Genomic DNA, 21,559 nt, shown 5'->3' with positions numbered 1-21,559 from the left:
GACAAGTAAATGCGTCAGAAGAACGTCTAAGGGCTAGGCTAGTTATTGGTCATTCGAAATAAAGCACTCCTCCAAATCAGGGGCGCAGGCCACGTTGGAGAAAATGTAAGTTCGCTAACTTTTTGCTGTCTATCAAGCAGAGACAGCTTTTCATTGGCGCAAGAAAATTTGCCCTCGGGACACACCAGTATGCGCCCCAGGCCAATGGTATCGCTTTTCTTTTTTGTTATCACCACATGATTGGACAATGCACCGAATCCATCAAATAGGCTACCTCCCTCAGCAGCATTCGCTCAACACAACTACATGTAGGACTGTGATGTTGATTTGTCTCAATATCAGAATAACAACAATTGGTCTAATAGCAATGGCTGGCGGAATGGCCATAAAGTAGGTCTGTATATGCAGTGTAAGCTTGTCCAGGCCCTGCAAGTCAGGATGTAGGCTATGAATCTGCTGAATAGTAGGTAGTAGGTAGTGGCCATCCCCAAAATGAACCAGAATACAGGAAATCAAATCTATTAAATTCAAATTTTTTCAACATTTTAGATCACCAGAACCACTGGTAACCACTATGTCCTCTCCGCAATGGACTATTTCACAAAATGGCCAAAGGCATACGCAATCCCAGACAGGCAGAGACCATACTAGATGCCCTGGTGAGGGGAATGTTCAGACGCTTGGGAGGGCCAGAGAGCAAACATAGTGATGAGGAACTTTTGAGTCCCGGTGTTTGCCACCATGTGTGAGCGGCTGGGCATACACGAGACACACACCACCCCCTTGCGGCCCAAGAGTGACCGCATGATGGAGAGATTCCACCGCACCTTGGGCCAGTGTGCTCACCACACACCAGCTTGAGGTGGAGAGTGAGGGAATTAATGAATGAGCCAATTATGCAGGGGGTTGATCAGGGGGGCAGAATTGAATGAGCATGGTTGGGCAGTTATAGCCAGGACACCAGGGAATCCCATACTCTTTGTGATACTTGCCCTTGGATCTTTGATGACCTCAGTGAGTCAGGACTTCGGTTTTACGTCTCCTCTGAAGGACAGCTTCCGTAGCAAAGTCCCCGTCACTGCACTGGGGCATCGGGATGGAAGTTTTGGGCATAGGGAAGAGTGCCACCTACTGGCCACCAACCGACACCACTTTCAGAAACAAAACAGTGTTCCCAGTTGGTCTCCAATCGGGCCTAAAAAAAAAATTATTTGGTTCCGGTTTCCTACCTACCCATGACCTCAACTGACAAACAACAGGAACCAAACTTTTTTTTTTTTTAGGCCTCTGGGTACTAACCAAGCCCACACCTGCTTAGCTTCAGAGATTCAGCTGAGGCAGGGTGTCCATTGGTCTGGCTGCTGTAAAAACAATATGTTTTCATGATATATGAATGATATGAAATATGTTATATATATATATATATATATATATATATATATATATATATATATATATATATATATATATATATATATATGATATAGCACTAGCAGTGCTATTAAGTAATTTGGGAAGTAAAAAAGCTAGGAATACAAAATGTTGAATATATACGTATAACTGAATTCACATTAAACACGAGTAACGTTAGGCCTACACATTGATTGCATTCAGGAACGAAGGAACATACCATGTCGACGACAACGCTATAGACTAAAGCAATACACACACACACAGAATATATGACACAACTTGTATTAACAATATAAAACACGACAAAGGTTATAAGATGCAAGAAAAGCGCTAAACTATTTGGATGTAACCATTGCAAAGAAGTTTGCAATGGTTTATGGGATGAGTAGCTCCTTCACTCGTTCACAAAAAAATAATGGAAACAGTCTTGTACCTATCAAATGTTTTATGGATGCGATTACATTGATTGGTTTTAGGCTTAAAACGATAACATAAGATTATTATAAATAATATCTAAATACAAATAATCGTTATGTGATATATTTATATTCAATATATGTAATGATTATATATAATGATTATGTATTTATATATAATATTAATAAATAAACAAATACATTTTTACATATTTTACCATAATATCCCCCACTTTATGTCAACCCTCTTTACCTGATGCCTCATCCTTATAGACTACCAATGTTCTTGTCAGAGCATTGACTTCTGGTTTAGTCTGTTTAAATGGTCCTTTAAACCCAACATCTCGTATAGGAAACACATTGGGCCAGCTACATTTCGATCTATAAAATTAAAAGTTTAATGCCAAACACCATACTACACTCATTTAACATCACAGAAGTCAAAAGACCTGGTAAATAGTGGCAACACATACAAATGGGGTAGAAAAAGCGGTCATATGTACAATTGAGCTTCCTGGTAGTTCATGTAGAATTTACAATTAATATGGTAAATATATTTCTGAAACTTTTCCCCACCCCAAATTTATTTTAACCAAACTTTGTAACATAAATCATCAGCAGGATGTGTTAAGTTATCATTTCGAGAACATTTAAAGCTGATCTCAATTATTTCCATCGCAAAGTTCACAGGAATTGAGGGCATGAAATGTGTGTAGTGTGATGGTTTTTAGGGGTGGGGATCTCTTCGCACCTCACGAATCGATTCGATTCGGATTATGAGTAAAACGATTCAGTTCTATGGCGATTATCGATGGATCTCGATGCACGCATCACGCATTTTCATGCAGGATTTTCAAAAATATATATGTACAACTGAGTTTGCTACTCACTTCCTACTTTTGTGATGATCATTAAAGACAACAGATGAATTAACTTATCTAATATTTTCTTAGGGAAAAAGCTTTCGTCACAAATATGACTTTCTATGAACAACGCAATAATCAGTGCAGCTTGCATTACAACACAATATGGAGTATGTAAAAAATAGGTTTCAGTTTTATTTTCTTTCTAATCTCTTTCTATGTCCGTAAAGAAAAAGCTGCTCTTGAATGTCTGAGTTCTTGTGTCTGGCTGTGAGTTTGCGTGCATGCTATGCGTAGGCTGAATCGCAATTGTGTCAAGACAAATCAGATTGGCCAATGGCCAATACAAACTGAAGATAAATTAAATAATTGTAAAATTACTAAAATGATCCCTCTCTGGCGAACAGAATGTTGCAGCAGGCGAAAAAAAGAAAAAAATAGATATTTTTTTAAATTAAGATTATTAATTTATCTGCATCGAGACAGAATCGTTCTACAGAGAATCGCGGTGCATCGATGAATCGATTATTTTTCCCACCCCTAATGGTTTTCTGCATAAACCAATATTTTCAAACATTTGGTCTATTCCAGCAAGTTCCAAACTAGTGTCATCATCACTGGGACTTGAGACTGGAGTCTTGCATTTCAGCGAGTCGTTTTGCACCATCAGTTCCACGTCGTTTACATGCCGCTGGCTAGTTCATGAATTATGGTTAAGTATATAAGGAGCTGGTCTCTAGCACCTGGTTATAGATCACAGGCCTAATCTTACATTGCGTTATCTACAATAACCAAAAGCTATATACACATTTATTAAAAATTGACAGCCAAGGATACAGCAATAAAAAATATTTGATACCCCCTGTTCCAAGTGGAAAATGACATTCATGTTTGACCCTGCCAAAACGCATACAAAATAGTAGACTCCTTCGACATTGTTTGATTATTGCTTGCTTCGTTTCTAGCTGAGGATGAACGGAGTACAATGATTCATTCACACATAGGCGTACTGCACCAGTCCTCCTGTTCTACTTCCCTGACAATGCTTCAGATACTAAAAACCAAAACCAAAAATATGTAAATGTATGTGGTGTGGGACCAGTTATGATTGCAACAGAAGCCCGAAACAAAACGAATAGACTGGCAGTACTGGTCAAATGTTGGTAACGTTTAAAATACAGACACACACTTTCAAAAAGCATATATTGTTGCCTGGCTACATTCACAGTTTGTGAAATCTCTAAACAAACTTGTGAATCACTGGAGGGAGAAAGAATATGTGGTCATCTAACAGTGCTGCTTAAAAGTGTAGAATGTCACCATCAAGAAATAAAAAAATATATCCTTCTAAACAAAGGTCAAGAGAAAAGGTTCACTCGATAGAACACAAAGGACAATAATCATGAACATCCTTTGGTCGAAGTTAAAATGACGTCTATACGATGCTAACCAACACGTAGCTTAAAATTGGTACCATGGTTGTTGAAGTATGCTATGCATCAATAACTCATAAATCAGACCTTATGTACAAACTATTTTTAAGTGTTGGGTCAGTCAACACTTGCGGTTCTTGAATAGCTATGTGCCCGGTAGTAAAACCTTCACAGGTTGTGATAGCTGGACCGGGTAAAATAAGTTTCATATCCTAATACAAAAACAGGTAAACAGCTGTAGAAAACTCGAAAGTTGTAGGTGAAATGTTTTACGGTGGTGGTTCTTAAAAACAATATGTGTTCGGCCTTAGGGTTGAGTTTATTTCCAATACTCCAGCCGGTTCATCCATCCATCCACCAAGAGCATCATTCATCTGTTTAGCCATGTTACCATAACAAACTCTTATTGGACTACTAAGTACCTCAGGGTTGGTCGGGGCTCTCTATATGTTGAACGTCTTTATAACAAACCAAAAAACATTTCACAAGTAGGCACCAAAGCAAGTGTCTTTCAAAATCCAAATACCAAGGAGAAAAGAGCTGAGCGACTAAACATAAAGTCAGAGTCCAGGCAAAGGACCCTTAAAGACTCGGATATGCAGTGGCAGTTTATCGTGTCCAAGCTGGTGTCGTGGGCTACATTGGGGCATACTTGACGCGGTACTTGTTAACGGCGACGTAATGGAGAACCTCTGGAGTGCATGTGGTGCTGCAGGGCAGCAGACCCTCACTTCGCTCGCCCATAAGCCAATTGCAGTTCTCCGCCGCCATCTCCCCGTTCACGTGGTCCCTGGCCCAGCAGTCCAGCCAGGCCTGGAAGCGCCTGTGCAGGCGAGTGTTGACACGCTCCTGGGACTGAAGTAGAGAGCAAAACAGAAGGTCAGTCGGGAGACGCAGCGAGACAGTAATGCAATATTGCATCTCAATGTAGACGCACTAATCTCGGATGCAAAAGTTTGACAATGCTATAGCCGAACTTCTGGGGCTGCATAGTGCCGGAAACCAGAAGGTGTGGGGGGCGGAGTTATGCATCGTTTCCTGTTTTGTTGTGAGGAGATGTGGCGAATGGTGGCATAAGTATGTGAGACTCAAGTTGTTTCAGGGTGTTTGGGTGAACGACAAAATAGCAGGGAGGGATAATTATGTGAATTGATACAAATCCACCGGTGGCAGCATTGTACTTTAAAAGCTGTTGGGCAGCATGTCTTGGACTACAAGGGCAGAAGGAAAGGATGCAAAGCCAATTAGTCAAATCAGGCCTACCCTTGATTTGTAAAACTAAATAAAAATATCTTGCCTATCATTGGGCCTATTTTTACCCTCAATGACTGGTTGGTTGTAATTTCGCTATGTTTTTTTTTTGCTAGAATTGTTTTAAGAAAAATGAACGCACAAGACCAAAAAGGGATGCCATTTAAAATGCATCATGCTCTGAATCATTCAATAACATCCTTTCCACAATATCAAACCGAATGGTCAGAGAGTAACAAACAATTAAAAGAACAACAAGAACATTATTTCACAATTATTTACAGGGGCTGTAAGCCTAACACCGTGGGCTGAGGAAACGCCAATATAACCGAACAGAGCCGCACAGTACCTCAACGAACAGTAGCGCACCGCTTGGTGGAAACTAGAGACTACACAATAAGGCAATTTTCATAATAGACCCATATTATTATCACAGACCAAATCTGTGATGCTGCGTCATTTTAAGACCAAGCTATGCTAACCATACACAATAATCATTGATGGGGACATTGACAGTGGGAGGAGGCAGAGACAGCTGATAATATGCCCTAGGCCTAGCTGTATCCTAATACTTCTTTATCCTTGGGGTACCGAAAGGAGGTTTTGCCTCAACTGTGCCTCAGTCCAAATTGGACTCCCGAAGGCACAATACTGAACAGAAACTTTGCTCAGACCCACCTGATGGGCCCGCGTGAGCGCTGTATGCCTGTACATGTAGTCTTCGGACTTGCAGACATACACCATCTTGTAAGAGTTGAGCTTGAACATGCACTCCATCTTGGGGTCCTGAGAGCCATCAGAGGGCCCCTTGGTGATCCTCTCCTTCTGCAAAAGCTCCCATCCACGCTGGCACTTGCGTATTCTCCTCAGGTTCCTGGGGACCACAACAGAGAAACCCATGGGTATACCAGGCGAGGTTGCCAAAGAGAAAAAAAACGAAACAAAAAGGAAAACCAACACTGCCCGCTACCCCCATATTTTAAATTTCAGCAGGTTTACAGGGAAAGTTCACACAAATTTCTAGAAATGTGTCAGCTAAAAGCGTTGGGGTTCACTCACAGTACACACATAATGTTCAACTTTGATTTGACAGGTATAACATAAATACACATGTTGTAAAATTTGAGAGGACTGTCCCTTTAAACAAGTGTTTTCTTGATACCCATGCATAGCACTCACCGAATAAAAGAATTAGATAGGGAGTCAAGTCATTCGTGGGAATTGTGGATCTATAAGAGCAGCAGAGGCAGCAGGAGTAGTCATTCTTTACAGTGCACGTCCGTTCCACATCCACATAGTGATTTGCATGTTCTACAGATGCTTGAAAAATATTTTGTTTTTCAAAAAAGCTAAAGGGGGAAAAATATCCAGATTTTGGTGCAGGCATTTCCAAAATAAAAGCATTATGCATCCTGCTTTAATGAAAGTTTTAAATTTGTACTTACCCCAGAGGGCACAGGTGAGCGAAGACTGAAACCATGAAGCATATTTTTTTTGCATTCAGGGCTCCACTTAAAAGACATGACAGTGAGGCCAATGTCATAAATATACGACACACAACAGGTTGTATCTGAAAATAAATATATTTTGTATGCCACTAATGCAAGAGATACACTAAAAAGATTCTGATGTGCGCACACTTTCACCAACAATGATTAGAGCGTTGTGATCATGCGATGAAAACCAAGCGTGGCGGAAACTGCTAGAACTTATAAATTATTCTACCAAACAGTTGAAAATATTGTTGTGGAGCAGAGTGTCTTTTGGACTTGTTGCGCTGCTGACCTCTCATAGATTTGAAAATGGGAAGGAAAGGACCACAATATGGACCAATGACCAAACAACCACCACATTAATGCAATGGGTTAGGGAGGGCCACATTTTTTTTGGGGTCTTAAAATAATTGATTGGAATGTTTATGTAATGGACAGCCATCTCAAAAAATGTTTCACAAGCACTACCAACCACATATAGATGGGCCCAGCCACCCCATGCAATGCTCTGAGCTGTGAGAAAAGAAATACACCAAAATATAAACATACACTTCAGACCACCATTTTATTTACAAGCCCCACTTTGACTGTACATGTGTTGCTGATAATGTGCTTGACCAGGGGTTCTCCTGCGAGTACTCATCTTGTGGACCTGGGAAAAAGCTTCACCCACAACACAAAAAAAATCAACCAAAAAAAGAGCTACAAAAAGGGATTGCACTGAATCCACTGCAAATGATTACACACATAATACTGAATATATGAAACACTCCAAAATAATGGACATTTAAACATCTACTTTTGTCTGAACAGTGATTATATATGTATATCTATATATGTAGGTCTCACACACAGGACCTTTTCTCATGATTACAAATCACATACAGCAGGCATGATAAAGGTAGAACGTGAATGACTTGTTTGCATTTCCTTTACTTGGGGTCCAGGTTATTATCAGGTCTTTAACCAAGGCTAAGATTCTAATCTCAGGTCTGAGTCACCGTACAAAAGAAACAACCAGTGTGATATAAAATGACAAGAGCCGGAACCCATTTGTTTTGCTTTCAGCTCACGCTTTCCAAACATGTAAAGTTACTTAAGGTATACAATGGAAAAAGTTTTAAATACAACACATTCTGAAGAATCAAAAACCCATCAATTAAATAACTGTCCTTTCAGCTGGAGATCCAATTGCTTCATTGAGACTACGATTTAAAAAAACGTTGCACTCATAAATAAAAAGATCCTGGTAAAAAGGAACCGAGACTAAGCATAAATTAATTCCCTGTTTAAAACGTTGGCTGTATAAAGTGCATTCTTCATGTGTGGCAGAGGTCCAAAAGAAAAGGAAAAAAGAAACGAAGAAGACACAGGAAAAAACAAAAGAAGCTCTTCAAGTTCACAGCCAACGAGCCTCTTCCCAGACCCGACGGGGCAGCCAGGCACTGCAGCGTCTTCACCTCAACGTCAGCAGAAGAGTTACTCTTGTCAAAACACCAGACCCCGCGTCGAAACTAACAAGAGAGGATTCTGGGGGGACCCACGATATTTGCAATTACTAATATAGGCTTGTGCAAATGTAGCCACGGTTTCTGGCTCGGAAAATGAGCCCGTATTTTGGCAGCTGGTTTGGCTCATCAACAGTGGAATGGCTGTCTTGCTGACTAAACGCCTGAAGGTAGATGGTTTAGGGATGTGTAGACAAGAGGGGACACGGCTGGGGCCTCACCTGGGGAGGAACACGGGCTTCTGGGCCAGGTGCTCCCGCAGCTCTGGGGACGCAGAGGCCGAGTTCAGGTACCGGCCCACGTAGTCCGACCACCTCTGGTGGGCGGGAAGAAAGGTTTTGAGATCAAAAAATAAAATAATTAAAAGGAAATAGTTAAGACGTTTAGTGTGCGTGTGTGCTATTCAAGACGTTCCAATAGTCTCACCTCTGCAGGCTCATCTGAGTTATCGTCCTCTGTGTCCAGAAGCTCCAGGGTCAGAGAAATACTTCCCCTGCTCTTCAAAAACATCAGCTGGACACAACACAAGACACAAAATCAGATGGAAAACACACTGGAAGGCAAACATCATCTTTGGCATGTATTAACCTGATAAATCTGACCAGTTTTGAAAAAGTGCAAGCAAGTATTCCAGATTTATTCAGGTCTTGTGAAGTAACAAACTGAAATGGCTTTTCAAAGCAAAGCTTTTTGCTTTGGCTAGATTTTTAGATCGAGCTTGAAAGAGCAGACAACAGTTATTATAATCAGACTAACTCTGATTTTATATGCGAGTGTGTTATGCATCATTTCTGAACGATCTATACAATTATGAATGCACGTTTGTACTGCATCATTTGTAAGTTGTAATGGTGTCTTACAAGCCCATATGAGCTTAGGACACTTAAAGAATATCAAATCTTTCAGATATATTTTCGTAAAAGCTGCAGCATAGCGCAAGCCTGGCATGTCAGGCTAGCATACCGTGGCAACCTGAATAGTTTGGATATTGGTACCTTGAAGCAATTCTCTTCTGGCATGAGCTGCTCCGCCTTTCGCTGGTAGACCCCCTCTGCCGTGGCCCGCGACGCCTGGGTGGAAGCGGCGCCCCCAGTGGCCTTGTTGGCACTCTCACTGAGGTACAGGTCCGTCACGCGCACGCACACGCCATCGCTCACAATGTGCTGGAGCTGTGCGGAGACGGACACATCCACGGCCCATTGTTAGGACACAATGGCAAGGAGATTGTGTGAATGTTTGTTAAAGACGTGTGTCATGAGTGTCACTGGTTAGGGTTAGGGTTGTGTGTTAGGGTTAGGGCCATGTGTTAGGGTTAGGGGCGGGCCGTGTGTTAGGATAAGGGTTAGGGCCGTGTGTTAGGGTTAGGGCCGTGTGTTAGGGTTAGGGCCGTGTGTTAGGGTTAGGGCCGTGTGTTAGGGTTAGGGCCGTGTGTTAGGGTTAGGGCCGTGTGTTAGGGTTAGGGCCGTGTGTTAGGGTTAGGGCCGTGTGTTAGGGTTAGGGCCGTGTGTTAGGGTTAGGGCCGTGTGTTAGGGTTAGGGCCGTGTGTTAGGGTTAGGGCCGTGTGTTAGGGTTGGGTTAGGGCCGTGTGTTAGGGTTAGGGTCGTTTGTTAGGGTTAGGGTCGTTTGTTAGGGTTGGGTTAGGGCCGTGTGTTAGGGTTAGGGTCGTGTGTTATGGTTAGGGTTATGCAACCAACTAATATTTAATAAATTATGAAAAAACTATTAACTAGTGCCAAATAGATGTTTTAGTAACAATTAACAAATATTAACAAAGGGTTAGTAATGACTAGTTTGCTATTCATTATGGCACGTGTGTGTGCCATAATGTGTTACCTCATTTCTTTTTTTTTACCTGTCGTACGATGCTCTGGATCAGCTTGTCCATGGTGAAGGCAGTGTAGGCATGGATGGTAAACATCTCCCGTAGAGTGTCCTCATACTGTCCAGGCTCCATGTTGCCATCCAGAAGATTTTTCACCATCTCCAAGAACGTAGAGTAGTAGTCCTCCACGTCAACATCCACTGGAAGAAAGAATGAACCATGTAACAGGATGTCGCAAATAAAGTAAGCACATGCACATTGATACAATAAAAGGCTGCGTAGGTTTTAGAAAACGTGAGTTGATTCAAATGTAATTACAACCTGTTAAAGACACAAACAGCTTAAGTGAGCTATAAGCTAAATTAGAAACCTAGAGTTGACTTTTCTCAAGGTTAGGTAAACCAGGATGTGGTATGAACAATAGTGTCAGTTTTTACATTTGAAAGTACTGATCATTGTAGTTGATGTTCGTAACACACCTTTTAAATCAACAATTAAATTGTGAATCCTCATCATAAAGATAAATAGCATTCAAAGCATAACATTCTGCTTTACATTTTTCTTTTGAAAACATTGGGTGTCCAATGCAGGGCCAAAAGTCTAGTAACCAGACCATATAGCCCCCCCTGTGTGAACTGCCCTAATATATCAAGCAGACTTCAGAATGAGCACAAAAATGCCCCTACCTCCCTCCAATGGGGATGGCTGGCGGCCAGAGTTTCCACACTTACTGGGCTCCTTCATTCTCAGCTGGACAGCCGGATTCTCACTCTTCTCTCGCTTAAGGCCCAGGACCTCTCTCTCCCAGTCGCGCTCACCGGCGTCCTCCTCTATTTGCTTCTCCGCCTGGCCATAGATGCGCAACAGCCGCGAGCACAGCATCTGGTGGAGCCGCAGGAAGATGTACCAGTTGTTGTTGCCATACAACAGGTTATAGGCGTCGTCCAGTCCCCTCAGCTTCTGGACCCCAGTGCTGCTGAAAAGCAACTTGGACTTGCTGACTCCATCCCCCGGCAGGCCGTTGTGCTTCTTGACACCCTCACGGTCCGCCGCCTCCTCTTCGTCCTCGTCCTCATCCTCTTCCTCGTCGTCCTCATCTTCCTCTGCATCGGAGAGCTCGCCGCGCTGAGCGAACAGCATGTCGGGGACGAAGTGGTGGATGATCTGCTTGATCTTGTACTTGTCCTCCTTCTGGATGCCCACCTGTCGCTTGACGTGGTGGATGATCAGCGAGGCGGCATCCTCTAGGATCTGGCTGTCGTCGTAAGGCAGGGTTAGGTGCGGGCCACTGGGCTCTTCCGATGCCCGCTCCTGTCGCTGCCCAACACAGGGGAGAGAATAACACATGAGCTGAGGCAATGGGAGATGTGCCTATTAATAATTACATAAAAAGATATTGTGCATATACTTGCCAATGAAAGGTGATAGTGGTAAGTCATGACAAAAGTGATGCCCAAAACTTTATCGAACAGGATTATAAAAGAAACCCATTTGTATCATGAACAACCTTTGGTCAGTAGGTTTGTGTTCTCCAAACATAATAGCTCATTGAGTATTTTATGACTCGTTTTATGATTACGAGAAGCTATTATTTGTTGTCCGTTAGAGCATTGCAAGTCAATTTGTACCAAAATGTTCTTACCTCATCATACAGCATCTCAATCTCACTAAGCAACGTCTTTGAACGAAACACCTTGGTGTCGTTCTGCTTGAAGTTGACGCCCTGGTGGTCAAGAGACTTCAGGTAATATTTCTCGTTCTGCTCCCTCCAGATCTTGTTGAAACCCCTTTGTGCTTCCCTCCATTCATCCTCCTTCATCTTTAACCTGGACAGAGAGACACAAAGATATACAACAACGCTCACAAAGATAATACACAATTACACACTCGTGACAACTGTTTAACTGACCTTAACAAATCCTAGTAGAGCACAATTAGAAAGAATAAAGGAGGAGTTTTCTCAGTCCCTTTTCTTGACATGCGTCTAGCCCTGATTAGGACTGCAACCCCAGCATAGCATTGATTAGAAGAACCACAACGCGAGTCTACCAGTTATTAAAATAACTACACCGTGAGTCTAGCAGTGCTGAGAAAAACTTCTGCACAAATCTGTGATTAAAATAACTACAACGAGAGTCTAGCAGTGCTGAGAAGAACTATAGCATATTGTCTTCCAACACCTGCCACACGGTGCAGGGCGGCCACGGCGTCAACGCCTTTCCTCCAAGCCCCACAGACTGACCTCTTGAGCACGATGGGGACACACACGGCGGGGCTCTTCTTGAGCCCGTCGATGATGTCCAGGGCCTTGTCCCCATATATCCTCTGGATGGCCTTACGGTGGATGACCTCGGAGCAGCCGCCCATAGTGTTGTCCAGCCGGAAGCGTAGCTGCTCCTCAGCGGACATCCGTGACATCCGCCGCTGCATTGTCTCCAGCGCCCGTATCGTGGCAAGGTTAGTCTCCAACACCACGTCCATCTGTCAGGGCCGGAGAAAGACCATAACGACGAAGCATGTACAGTCAGTCACGTTGTATTTATTAACTGGCCCCAGTTTATTGGAAGAATCGAATGAAAAGGCACATGCCCTGTATTTAATAGATGGTAGATCATTTTTCCAGAGAGCCATTACATTCTTAACTGGTAATAAAAAAGGATGCTGATGAAGCAAATTGTAACACTCTCTGAAGCGATGTGGTCACATTATTTATTAAAACTATATTTATCAGCTGGGGCAATGCTTAACTATAGTTTCTAGGGATGCACCGAAATGAAAATTCTTGGCCGAAACCGAAACCAAATATACTGAAACAGTTGGCCGAAAGCCGAAACCGAATACCGAATGTGGCGTTTGCTGTTTTTCATTCATTTTGCTTTAATTTTTCACCATTGCATAAATCAAACAATTAAATGTCCTTTATAAACTTTTTTGTCTTGCTTTTCAATAAAAGAAAATTACAAATTTGATACAAAATATTTATTTAATACTGAACGTTTTCTAACATTCCAGCAGACCTTATAGCAAGAATTTAAGAACAATGTACCTTTAAATAAATGAGTAAAACAAAATATTTTTATTTGGCCATCTTTGAGCGGCGATTGAAACACGGGATGATTGAAACACAGCGATTTCCTCGAAAACCACGGAAGGCTTTCACGTCAAATTTCGTCACTACGTTCAGCGCGCAAGTCTGACCAACCCCGGGAAATTTCGTGTAATGACGTCCCACCGTTCAAATGTTATCCCCCGAACCTGTTTTCGAGGGCGCTAAGTAACATCCTTCCTGCGGTAGTTTTTATGTAATAAATAGTTGTGCTTTTTGTTTCATGCCATAATAATATGACTATACAACAAATGAATTAGTACTTATATAAAAATGTTCGGTGTATTTTTTTCGGCCTGTTTACGCCTTCGGCCGAAACCGAAAATTATGTTTTGGGCCATTTTCGGCCGAACATTTTCCGTGGCCGAATATTTGGTGCATCCCTAATAGTTTCATAAAAGTATCCATAGAGTATTATTGTATTGATAAGACTCACCTCAAACCGTTCGTCCTCACACCTGTAGATATGTTCCTCATACTGGGTCTTTTTGGAACTGACGAATGTTGAATCCTCAGACCAAGACGGGAAGGACACCCACGTGTCATTCAGAACCTGCAGTGACATATCAGTATGTTAGAGATAACAGGACATTGTTGCTCTAAACCAGGGGTTCTCAAAGTTTTGACAGCTGAGGGCCAATTTAGGAACTGAAAATTTGACTGAGGGCTGCCAAAGGAACAACATTTCTTGGCGGGAAACGCTGTCTGCATCCCAGTGGTGAAAGAAAACATTGCACCGTGGACCTCTGGGAGTAAGGTCAAGTGAGGTCTAAATCAGGAAACTTCATCCTTTCAAAGTAATGTACAGTCGGATTAAAACTAACAAATGTTACAGGATTTAATTGAAAGCTAGAAAGAGTCGACTTTTATCTTTATTTATTATTGTTTAAATATTGATATAATAATAAAAGAATAATAATAAAAATGATTAAAATCCTTTTTTTACATCTGTATGTCATTGCGGGCCGCCAGGACTGTTTCTGAGGGCCGCCATCGGCCCGCAGGCCGCACTTTGAGAACCATTGCTCTAAAACGGTTGTTCCTTATACAAAACTACAACACTTGTTTATCTTGCCCAGCATGTCAAGTGCTATAAAAAATGGTATTACTTAATGGATTTTCTTTACCAATCTATTGTACTAAAAAGGTGCTGTAGGTAAGATTTGACAGCTTTTATTTGAGCATAATTTGTTAGTTGCTGGTAGTGAGTGGAATTCGCTGTGAGAATATCTGTTTCGAAATGAGTGGACCTGCCTGCCTATGATTTTAGACTGCCTGTCAATCACCGATGCATGAAATGCAACACTTCTCATTGGCGGAGAATCGTGGAAGGGGACATTTTTGGGGTCGCGGACTCCTGCTCTCCCTTGTTACAGCTCTCGATCTTCTTAATGTTATGGTTTGGGTTGTGAAGGCTGACCTCTCTGCAAAGCTGGGTCCTGCCTGTGCACTTGGGCTGCTGGTAGCTCTTGGGCAGTGCTCTGTAGCTGGAGCCTAGTCTCTTGCAGGAAGCATAATCAATCTCCATGGCAATGCCCTCTGTGGCCCGCTCCTTGGGGAAGCTCTCCAGATGGCTGGACTCACGGTAGCCCAGGAAGTTCTTGAACCAAGTAAAAAGCTCGGGGAATTTCCTGTCAGTCAAAATAAGATGAGATGCGACGGTACTTCATTATTCCTAGACGGGTAATTTGAGCACCAAAATAAATATCGTATTCAGACTTGGCTGTGATTGTGAGAGTTATTAAACATTACATGTTGGCGTGGAATTAAGAAAGTTACTCATACAGATATCCTACCTATTACTACAGAATTATTATAAGCATAAATCAAATCCATTATAGATACAAGTATTGATACAGTAAGAATCATAAAAATATATACATTTTACAAATGTTTTTTTAATCACCACTATTATTTATTCTACTAAATAATTCATACTACATAGCGATGACCCTGCATATTCGACCATAAAACTACAACTACATTGGTTAGTGATAGTGTAATGAACTCACCCAAGGAAGGGAATAACTAACTGCACCAGTTCAGCACGGGATATCACTTCCTGGTTGAAGATGAGGAGGCAGCGCAGGAAATTGTCATAGGCCTCTGAGCTCTGAAGCGCCTTCTTCACCTGTTGATAAAAAAAAAAAAGAATTTGCAAATTTGATCGCAAGAAAATTGGACTGCCTGTTTCTTATCAACAGTTTTCTTCCGAACATAACCAAAATATATATTAGAAAAAAAAAAAAAAGTTAGAAAACTAACCTTTTCAAAGAACATTGTTTCTGTACCCGTGCTGTGCTTGTTGACCTCTACCATGGCATGCTCTTTCCCCATCATCTTGGGTTTCTTCTGAAGGGCAGGCAGCAAACACACAATATAAACATGACATGGTTGCTGGCCTAAACATATTATTACAATTCAGCTGTGGTTTGAAGTGTCTTAATGGGTAAATATGAGTTAATACCTTGATAGGGGGAGCGGCTCCAACCCCAGAAGGTCTCCTAATGGGCAGGCCGTTCTGGTTGAGTCTCTGTTTGCTGCTCAGCAAAGGTCTCTTCACCGTGCCTCCATGGTCGTTGCGGACCGACTCTGCCCTATCTGCAGTGGTCTTGCTCAAAAGCTGATGAAATAAGGGACGGAGCATAAAGACATTATCCATACAACAGTAGTAAAAAACCAAGATCACAACATTGAGTCGACAGACGACATCTAGGGAGACTTGTTAAGCGGTCACTTACCACTGAGCTGTTGGCGTCCGGTAGGAACTGTCCAAATTCTGACAGCAGATCTTCCTGGTTCTTGAAGAGCCGTGCTACCTGAGCGTAGACCTCCTGCTCCGTCAGGTTCGGGGTGTAGTTGCCCCCCGCCTCTTTAGCATTCCGCTGCTCCTTCTGAGAAAGAGAACAGTGGCGGAATGAGGAATTGCTTTCTATTTTTGCACCAAACCACTTTGAATAGTGTGACTGCATAAAATAAAAAACACACCTGGTAAGTGTGGAGAATCTCGAGGAAGGCCTTGTAGATGTCCGGCTGTCCCTGGAAGCGGTTCTTGATCTTGTTGACGTAGTTGATGGCGTGGTTGAACTCCACCGGCTGGTTGTTCTGCAGCGCGGGTCCCCCGGTAGGTGTGCTGCTAACCGGTGTGTGGGACTGGACGGAGGGCGAGCGGGGGGAGGCATAGGATGGGATGGAAGGGGTGGCTGGGTTGGGCTGGCTGGTGGGGGTCAGCGCCGGAGACTGGATTGGCTGTGGGTTATAAACGAGAGAACAGACCCGGGCCAATCAACGCAGCTGTACCCCAAAAACCAAACCTAGGCGCGCCTTAATGTCGCTTGAGGACATGATGGCACCCTCTAAATCCTACATTGCATATATCCACCCACCCACCCACACACGAAATGGAAATGAAAGAAAATTAACCAAAACAACTCAAGTGTCAAGCGCAAGGCTGGTTTATATGAAGGAAAGTGGCCCCTTATAATATGGAACTATACGCAATGAATTTGAGTACTAAAAACAAGTGTAGCCGCTACCTTGCTGGTCTTTGCTGGTGTGGGCTGGGTTGGCGCGGCTGGGCTTGGGGTTGTGTGGGGAGTGGAATGCTGCTGCTGCGGCTGACCCTGGTGTGGCTGCGGTGCTGGTGGTGGCAGCGCTGGCGGCTGCTGGTGGCTGGGTGGTGGGCCGGGCCCACCACTCACTGGGAGGTTGTGGACCGAGATGCCGTGGGGGGTGATGTAATGTATCTGTCCCGGCGTGGTCACGTTGACCCGATCATTGGTCTGCACCTCGATCTTGTAACCAGGCGGCAGGAAGGTGTTGAAGCCCATAATGAGGTCAGGGTGGCCCTTGAAGAGCTGCGAGACACGGCTGATCACCCCCGGGGTGTCTATGCTGTGGGGGACGGAGCAACAGGACAGGGTGTTATGCAATTGTTTGCGCTTAAATATACAAAACAAGCAGACTTTTAGCAAAGAATACATAAGATATAAATAACTTCCCACTGATTATATACTTGACACTGAATTCTTACCTCTGGGATTTAAACTCTTTCATGATGTCAAGGAAGTCATTATAAACTTGAGGCTGGTTCCCAAACTGCAGTTTCACTTGGTCCAGGTAGGACAATGCATCTTCAACCTAGAAAGTATTTCACTTCATGAGAAAACCCTATTCAACAATCAAACAGGTTCATTTTCTGAGCTGAATCCAAAAAGAAAACATGCTCAACCCATGCCAATCCTGAAATGTAAATTAAATGTAAATGAATATGCTAAATAAAGCATGATAAAATGTTCAGCAACGATACACATCACATCCAGGTACGTCATGCTGTATTATTCAAAAATCACCTTCAGTCTCTGGAATTGCTGCTGCCCTTGAGCTGAGGGGGGCTGAGGGTGGCTTTGGACCACTGCGGGCCCCTGGGACGGCACAGAGGAGTTGAGGGAGTGGGGCCCAACATGAAGAGCCGAACTACTGTTCTGCCCAGGTCCATGTCCAACTGTGCTCTGAGGCATTGTAGGCACCTGTAGGCAAGTCAAAATATCATATTAAGGCCCAATCCCATTTCTACCCCTTACCCTTACCCCTCCCCCTTGTTTTGAAGGGGTAAAGGGAAGGGGTAAGGGGAAGAAATGGGATTGGGCCTAAAGAACCATTTCTTCAGGTGCAAAAATATGCATACAATGATGGCTTTCGTCATCAATTGGATAGGATCAATTGTGTGAAAGAGCAGTGAATAACAATTGAAAAGTAGAAAGATGGCTACAAAGACTAAATTCTTGGACCATATATATCACCATGTTTGTGTGCTGACCACAGTCTTTAACTGAGAATTCAGGAAGATGTGCATCATAGCGTGTGTTAAAGTAAAGCTAAACATGATGAGTGTAATCTGCGGGGAACTGACCTGGTAGCCCTGTGGGATGGAGTACTGGATGCCTGCAGAGGGCTGCATTATATCTGCAATGGCCTCCAACACAGAGGAGGACGGGGCAAGGATGCGGTGCTGGAGGGTCTCTGCGGAGGGGGGTAGTGGCACGCGCCGTGGCTGCTGGGGGGAAAACACTGGTTCCTGGTCCTCCAAGCTTCTCTTCATTGTATACTCATACTCAAAAGGGGCTAAAGGGGAGTAAAAGGCATAGGATTATCAACTCAATGATGGATCACAATTTAACAATTTGAGGTGGATGTCAAATCTTTCGATTTAAAGTTCTGTTAGATTGAATCCATGTGCTGCAAAGACCAGGAAAATGGTCTCATGTTGGTATTAAGAATCTGAAGAGTCCCTATTGATTTGTCACCATTGGGACTAATCAAGACTGTACAAATAGGCATTTGTTAAGAGCTTTGCAGCTCTGTATATACAATTATTAGATATAAAGTGTAATGTCTGTATTACATTTGGATAATCAATAGAATTGGCCAGTATTAATCAGTAATGGAGATTATTAATGAGCAAAGGCTTGGAAACAATGAATGAAGGACTCAATTCATTCATTGTACCTTTATTTATAGAGTTGGATGTGTATTTGCATCTCTGACTCGCTGCGCAGTATGACAAAGTCAGAGTGACATGTTCAGGTTGCAAGTGTCAAACCTTGTGGATGTTGCTCACAACAGTCATCAGAATAATGTACTACAAAAAATTATCAGTGTGATCAGGTGGCCATACTAAAGTATAGTAAGATGATATCTAGGAAAAGATAATCAGGGAAAAATAGTTTTGCCATTTTGTATGTTCAAAACTCTACTCCAGTTGACAGTATCCACATATGTTTTAAGCTCCAGTATTTATTAATGTTTTCCTCACTGCAGATATTGGATCTTTTTTTAATACCTGTGATGTGCCCATACAACACTCGACATCTGGATAAAAAAACGTCTGTTTCGATTTCACACCTTTTTATGAGGCATCTATTTATACCTTAGGTATTATATAAGTTATTATTATATATTTATATTATTCTAATTATTCATGTCCAGAATTGTAGTTTATTTATTCATTTCTTTATATAGGCATAGCTCTCTTACTTGTGTTTCTTTTAAACTTTTACATTGCACTGTTGAAGGAGCCTGGGACTTAAGAATTTCATTGCCAGCGACTGCGTCTGTAATTGCTGTGTATTTGACAATAAACCATTTTGAATCTTGAAGTCCAAGGCAGCCAGACTAGTGTAATTTATAGGTACCCTGTTTGTCTCCACAGCGCGCATGCGCGGACACGGCGCATGCGTAGTAGGGTTCGGTAGTGACAAACCCAAATAAAGATCGTGGTTCAGAGGCAGTGTGGCACACTGTGCTTGCTACCTTGCGCTCCATAATACAGCTATCGAGGTTACCATCCTTGCGTTTTTGATTCGTTGAAATTAAAAGCAACGTTTTTCCCAAGCAACGGTTGTTAAACGTTCTAGAACACACATGCTGTCATCTGGTCGTGATGATCTTTTATCCTCTTTACTTTATCGAAAATCTCACCCAAAAGCGCGTTGATGACCCGTTAAGTGTCAACATTCAACGGCATGCCAATTAGTAACGACAAAGCCTGGTCCTATAATAATATACAAATGTGGTCGGGTTCTAGTTTAGCCGTTTAACCGCGTTAAAAGGCTAAACACTAGCACGACAGCGGGAGCGTTGTGCTTCGACTAGAAGGGCAGTGTTTGGTTGTAGCCGTCCCCTCCCCCTCTCTGCTCAAACTTGCCTCTTGGTTTCGACGAGCTACTGCCTGGTGGCTCGGTAGCTGGCGGTGGCAAGCGATGCAACTCAAATGGATTAGCCAAAACCCCGTGAGTGTAATGGGTCATCGTTAACATCAGAAAACACAACTATGCTTTTAATAATAATTACATCCAAACTGGGCTGAGGGGTTTCGCAGCTGCTAAATAGGGAGAGATACATTATAACAGCTGGCAAAATTAAATGAAAGATCTCTACGGGAGGATAAGCGCGCAATGAATGCAAAATAAGCTAGTGTACATCAGCAGCGCGTGTATTTGACGTTAAATTACACATACTTTTGCATAATTGGTATCGTACGAAAGGCTCGATACCCAGTTCAGAAGTGAGGAGGCTACACAAGATTTATTTGGACCTAATATGCAACTACATAAGTATGGGAACATGTTCGTGACATCAACGATACAATTACTTTGTTGTAAAATAGAGCACTGTATTATGCGAACAAAACAGTCAAACAATGACAACTTAAACTATTTCAGGATGAGAAATTCATGTCAGGACAGTCTGTTGAGCGTTAGCATTTCAGCTAATACGGTTAGCCGGCTAGCATCAGTTTGGAAAGAGCAGCTTCACCAACTTGGTGACGTTGCAAGCAATTGTACTCACTATTCGTGTTTTGTTGATAGACGAAGGTAGGACTAAATTGTAATTTCCACAAGGCACATAGCCAAATGCCATTAGCTCGCTGACTAGTTTGTTCGACAAGGTTACGTTAGGTAGCTAAAAGCTATCTTAGCACAACAACCAGCTCCCATCATTTTGGCTAGGTGATGTTAACGCTAGCTAAGACTAACGTTAGTTCACTTACCTCGCAAAGCTGCGGCCAGAGATAGCGCGAAACACCCAAATGTTACCGCCGCGAACAATGTTACTTCACCTTTTCACTTCTCGGCTGTTATAAAATCTTAAGTTTTGATAAGAAATCGAAATGTCAAAAATGAATTGCCCGTCCAGTCAAGTCGCTAACAACAATCCGTAAAGCGATGTTCCTTGAACATAGAGGCGTGGCTCTGGTGAAGGCGGGTTAGTCTCCTCCCAAGCCTTTTTTGGGATTGGTCAGCTAGATGTCTAAACATGAAAACACACGTACAACCCTCAGCACAACAGTGTAGCAATGTCGTGGCAGTTTTCCTTCTACAAAATACACAAATCATATGAACTTGATATAATACCAAGAACGTGCTTTTGTTTAAGAGGGTATTTTACGAATAACCTTCTTTTTTTTACGACTACTTTTTTTTGAAGGACCCAATTAAAAAAAAAATCAACTACAGTTCTATAAACATATCTTGATGAGCAGGTTAATGTTGTTCTACTAGGCTGCTGTTATGCAAAGTTTGGTATTTTGGGGTATTTTTATTTAATTATTGCTCACCTATATAATTATAATTTTATTATATATATTTTTTTTAATTATAATTTTAAGTTTCTTTTTTGATTGCATTTATATTAAGCATTAGGTCTAGGCCTAATGTCCAATAATATATGAAGACGTTGTTTGGTCGGTACT

General features: G+C 42.4%; 1 protein-coding gene across 4 annotated transcripts; it reads right to left on the bottom strand.

Moving 5' to 3' along the window:
• Positions 1-2,203: 2,203 nt before the first annotated feature.
• Positions 2,204-21,061, bottom strand: LOC115559308 (paired amphipathic helix protein Sin3a). 4 transcript variants are annotated; one of them, XM_030378119.1, is made up of 21 exons: positions 20,858-21,061; positions 18,218-18,429; positions 17,658-17,834; positions 17,339-17,445; positions 16,842-17,199; positions 16,294-16,554; positions 16,047-16,199; positions 15,773-15,928; positions 15,571-15,657; positions 15,318-15,436; positions 14,726-14,936; positions 13,742-13,858; positions 12,442-12,680; positions 11,842-12,025; positions 10,886-11,516; positions 10,230-10,399; positions 9,373-9,546; positions 8,804-8,890; positions 8,599-8,693; positions 6,055-6,250; positions 2,204-4,980 (listed from the first exon to the last, which is right to left on the bottom strand). In XM_030378119.1, exons 2-21 carry the CDS (start codon positions 18,404-18,406, stop codon positions 4,762-4,764), a joined length of 3,930 nt encoding a protein of 1,309 aa, XP_030233979.1. In that variant the 5' UTR covers positions 18,407-18,429; positions 20,858-21,061; the 3' UTR covers positions 2,204-4,761. The 4 variants fall into 4 exon arrangements, with proteins under 4 accessions (XP_030233979.1, XP_030233980.1, XP_030233981.1 ...); XM_030378120.1 differs by having other exon boundaries at positions 15,571-15,654; XM_030378121.1 differs by having other exon boundaries at positions 16,294-16,545.
• Between the last annotated feature and the right edge of the window lie 498 nt (positions 21,062-21,559).

The sequence above is a fragment of the Gadus morhua genome, chromosome 14, assembly GCF_902167405.1.
Source record: "Gadus morhua chromosome 14, gadMor3.0, whole genome shotgun sequence".
NCBI lineage: Eukaryota > Metazoa > Chordata > Actinopteri > Gadiformes > Gadidae > Gadus > Gadus morhua.
This window is presented reverse-complemented; position numbering and strand designations above follow the sequence as displayed.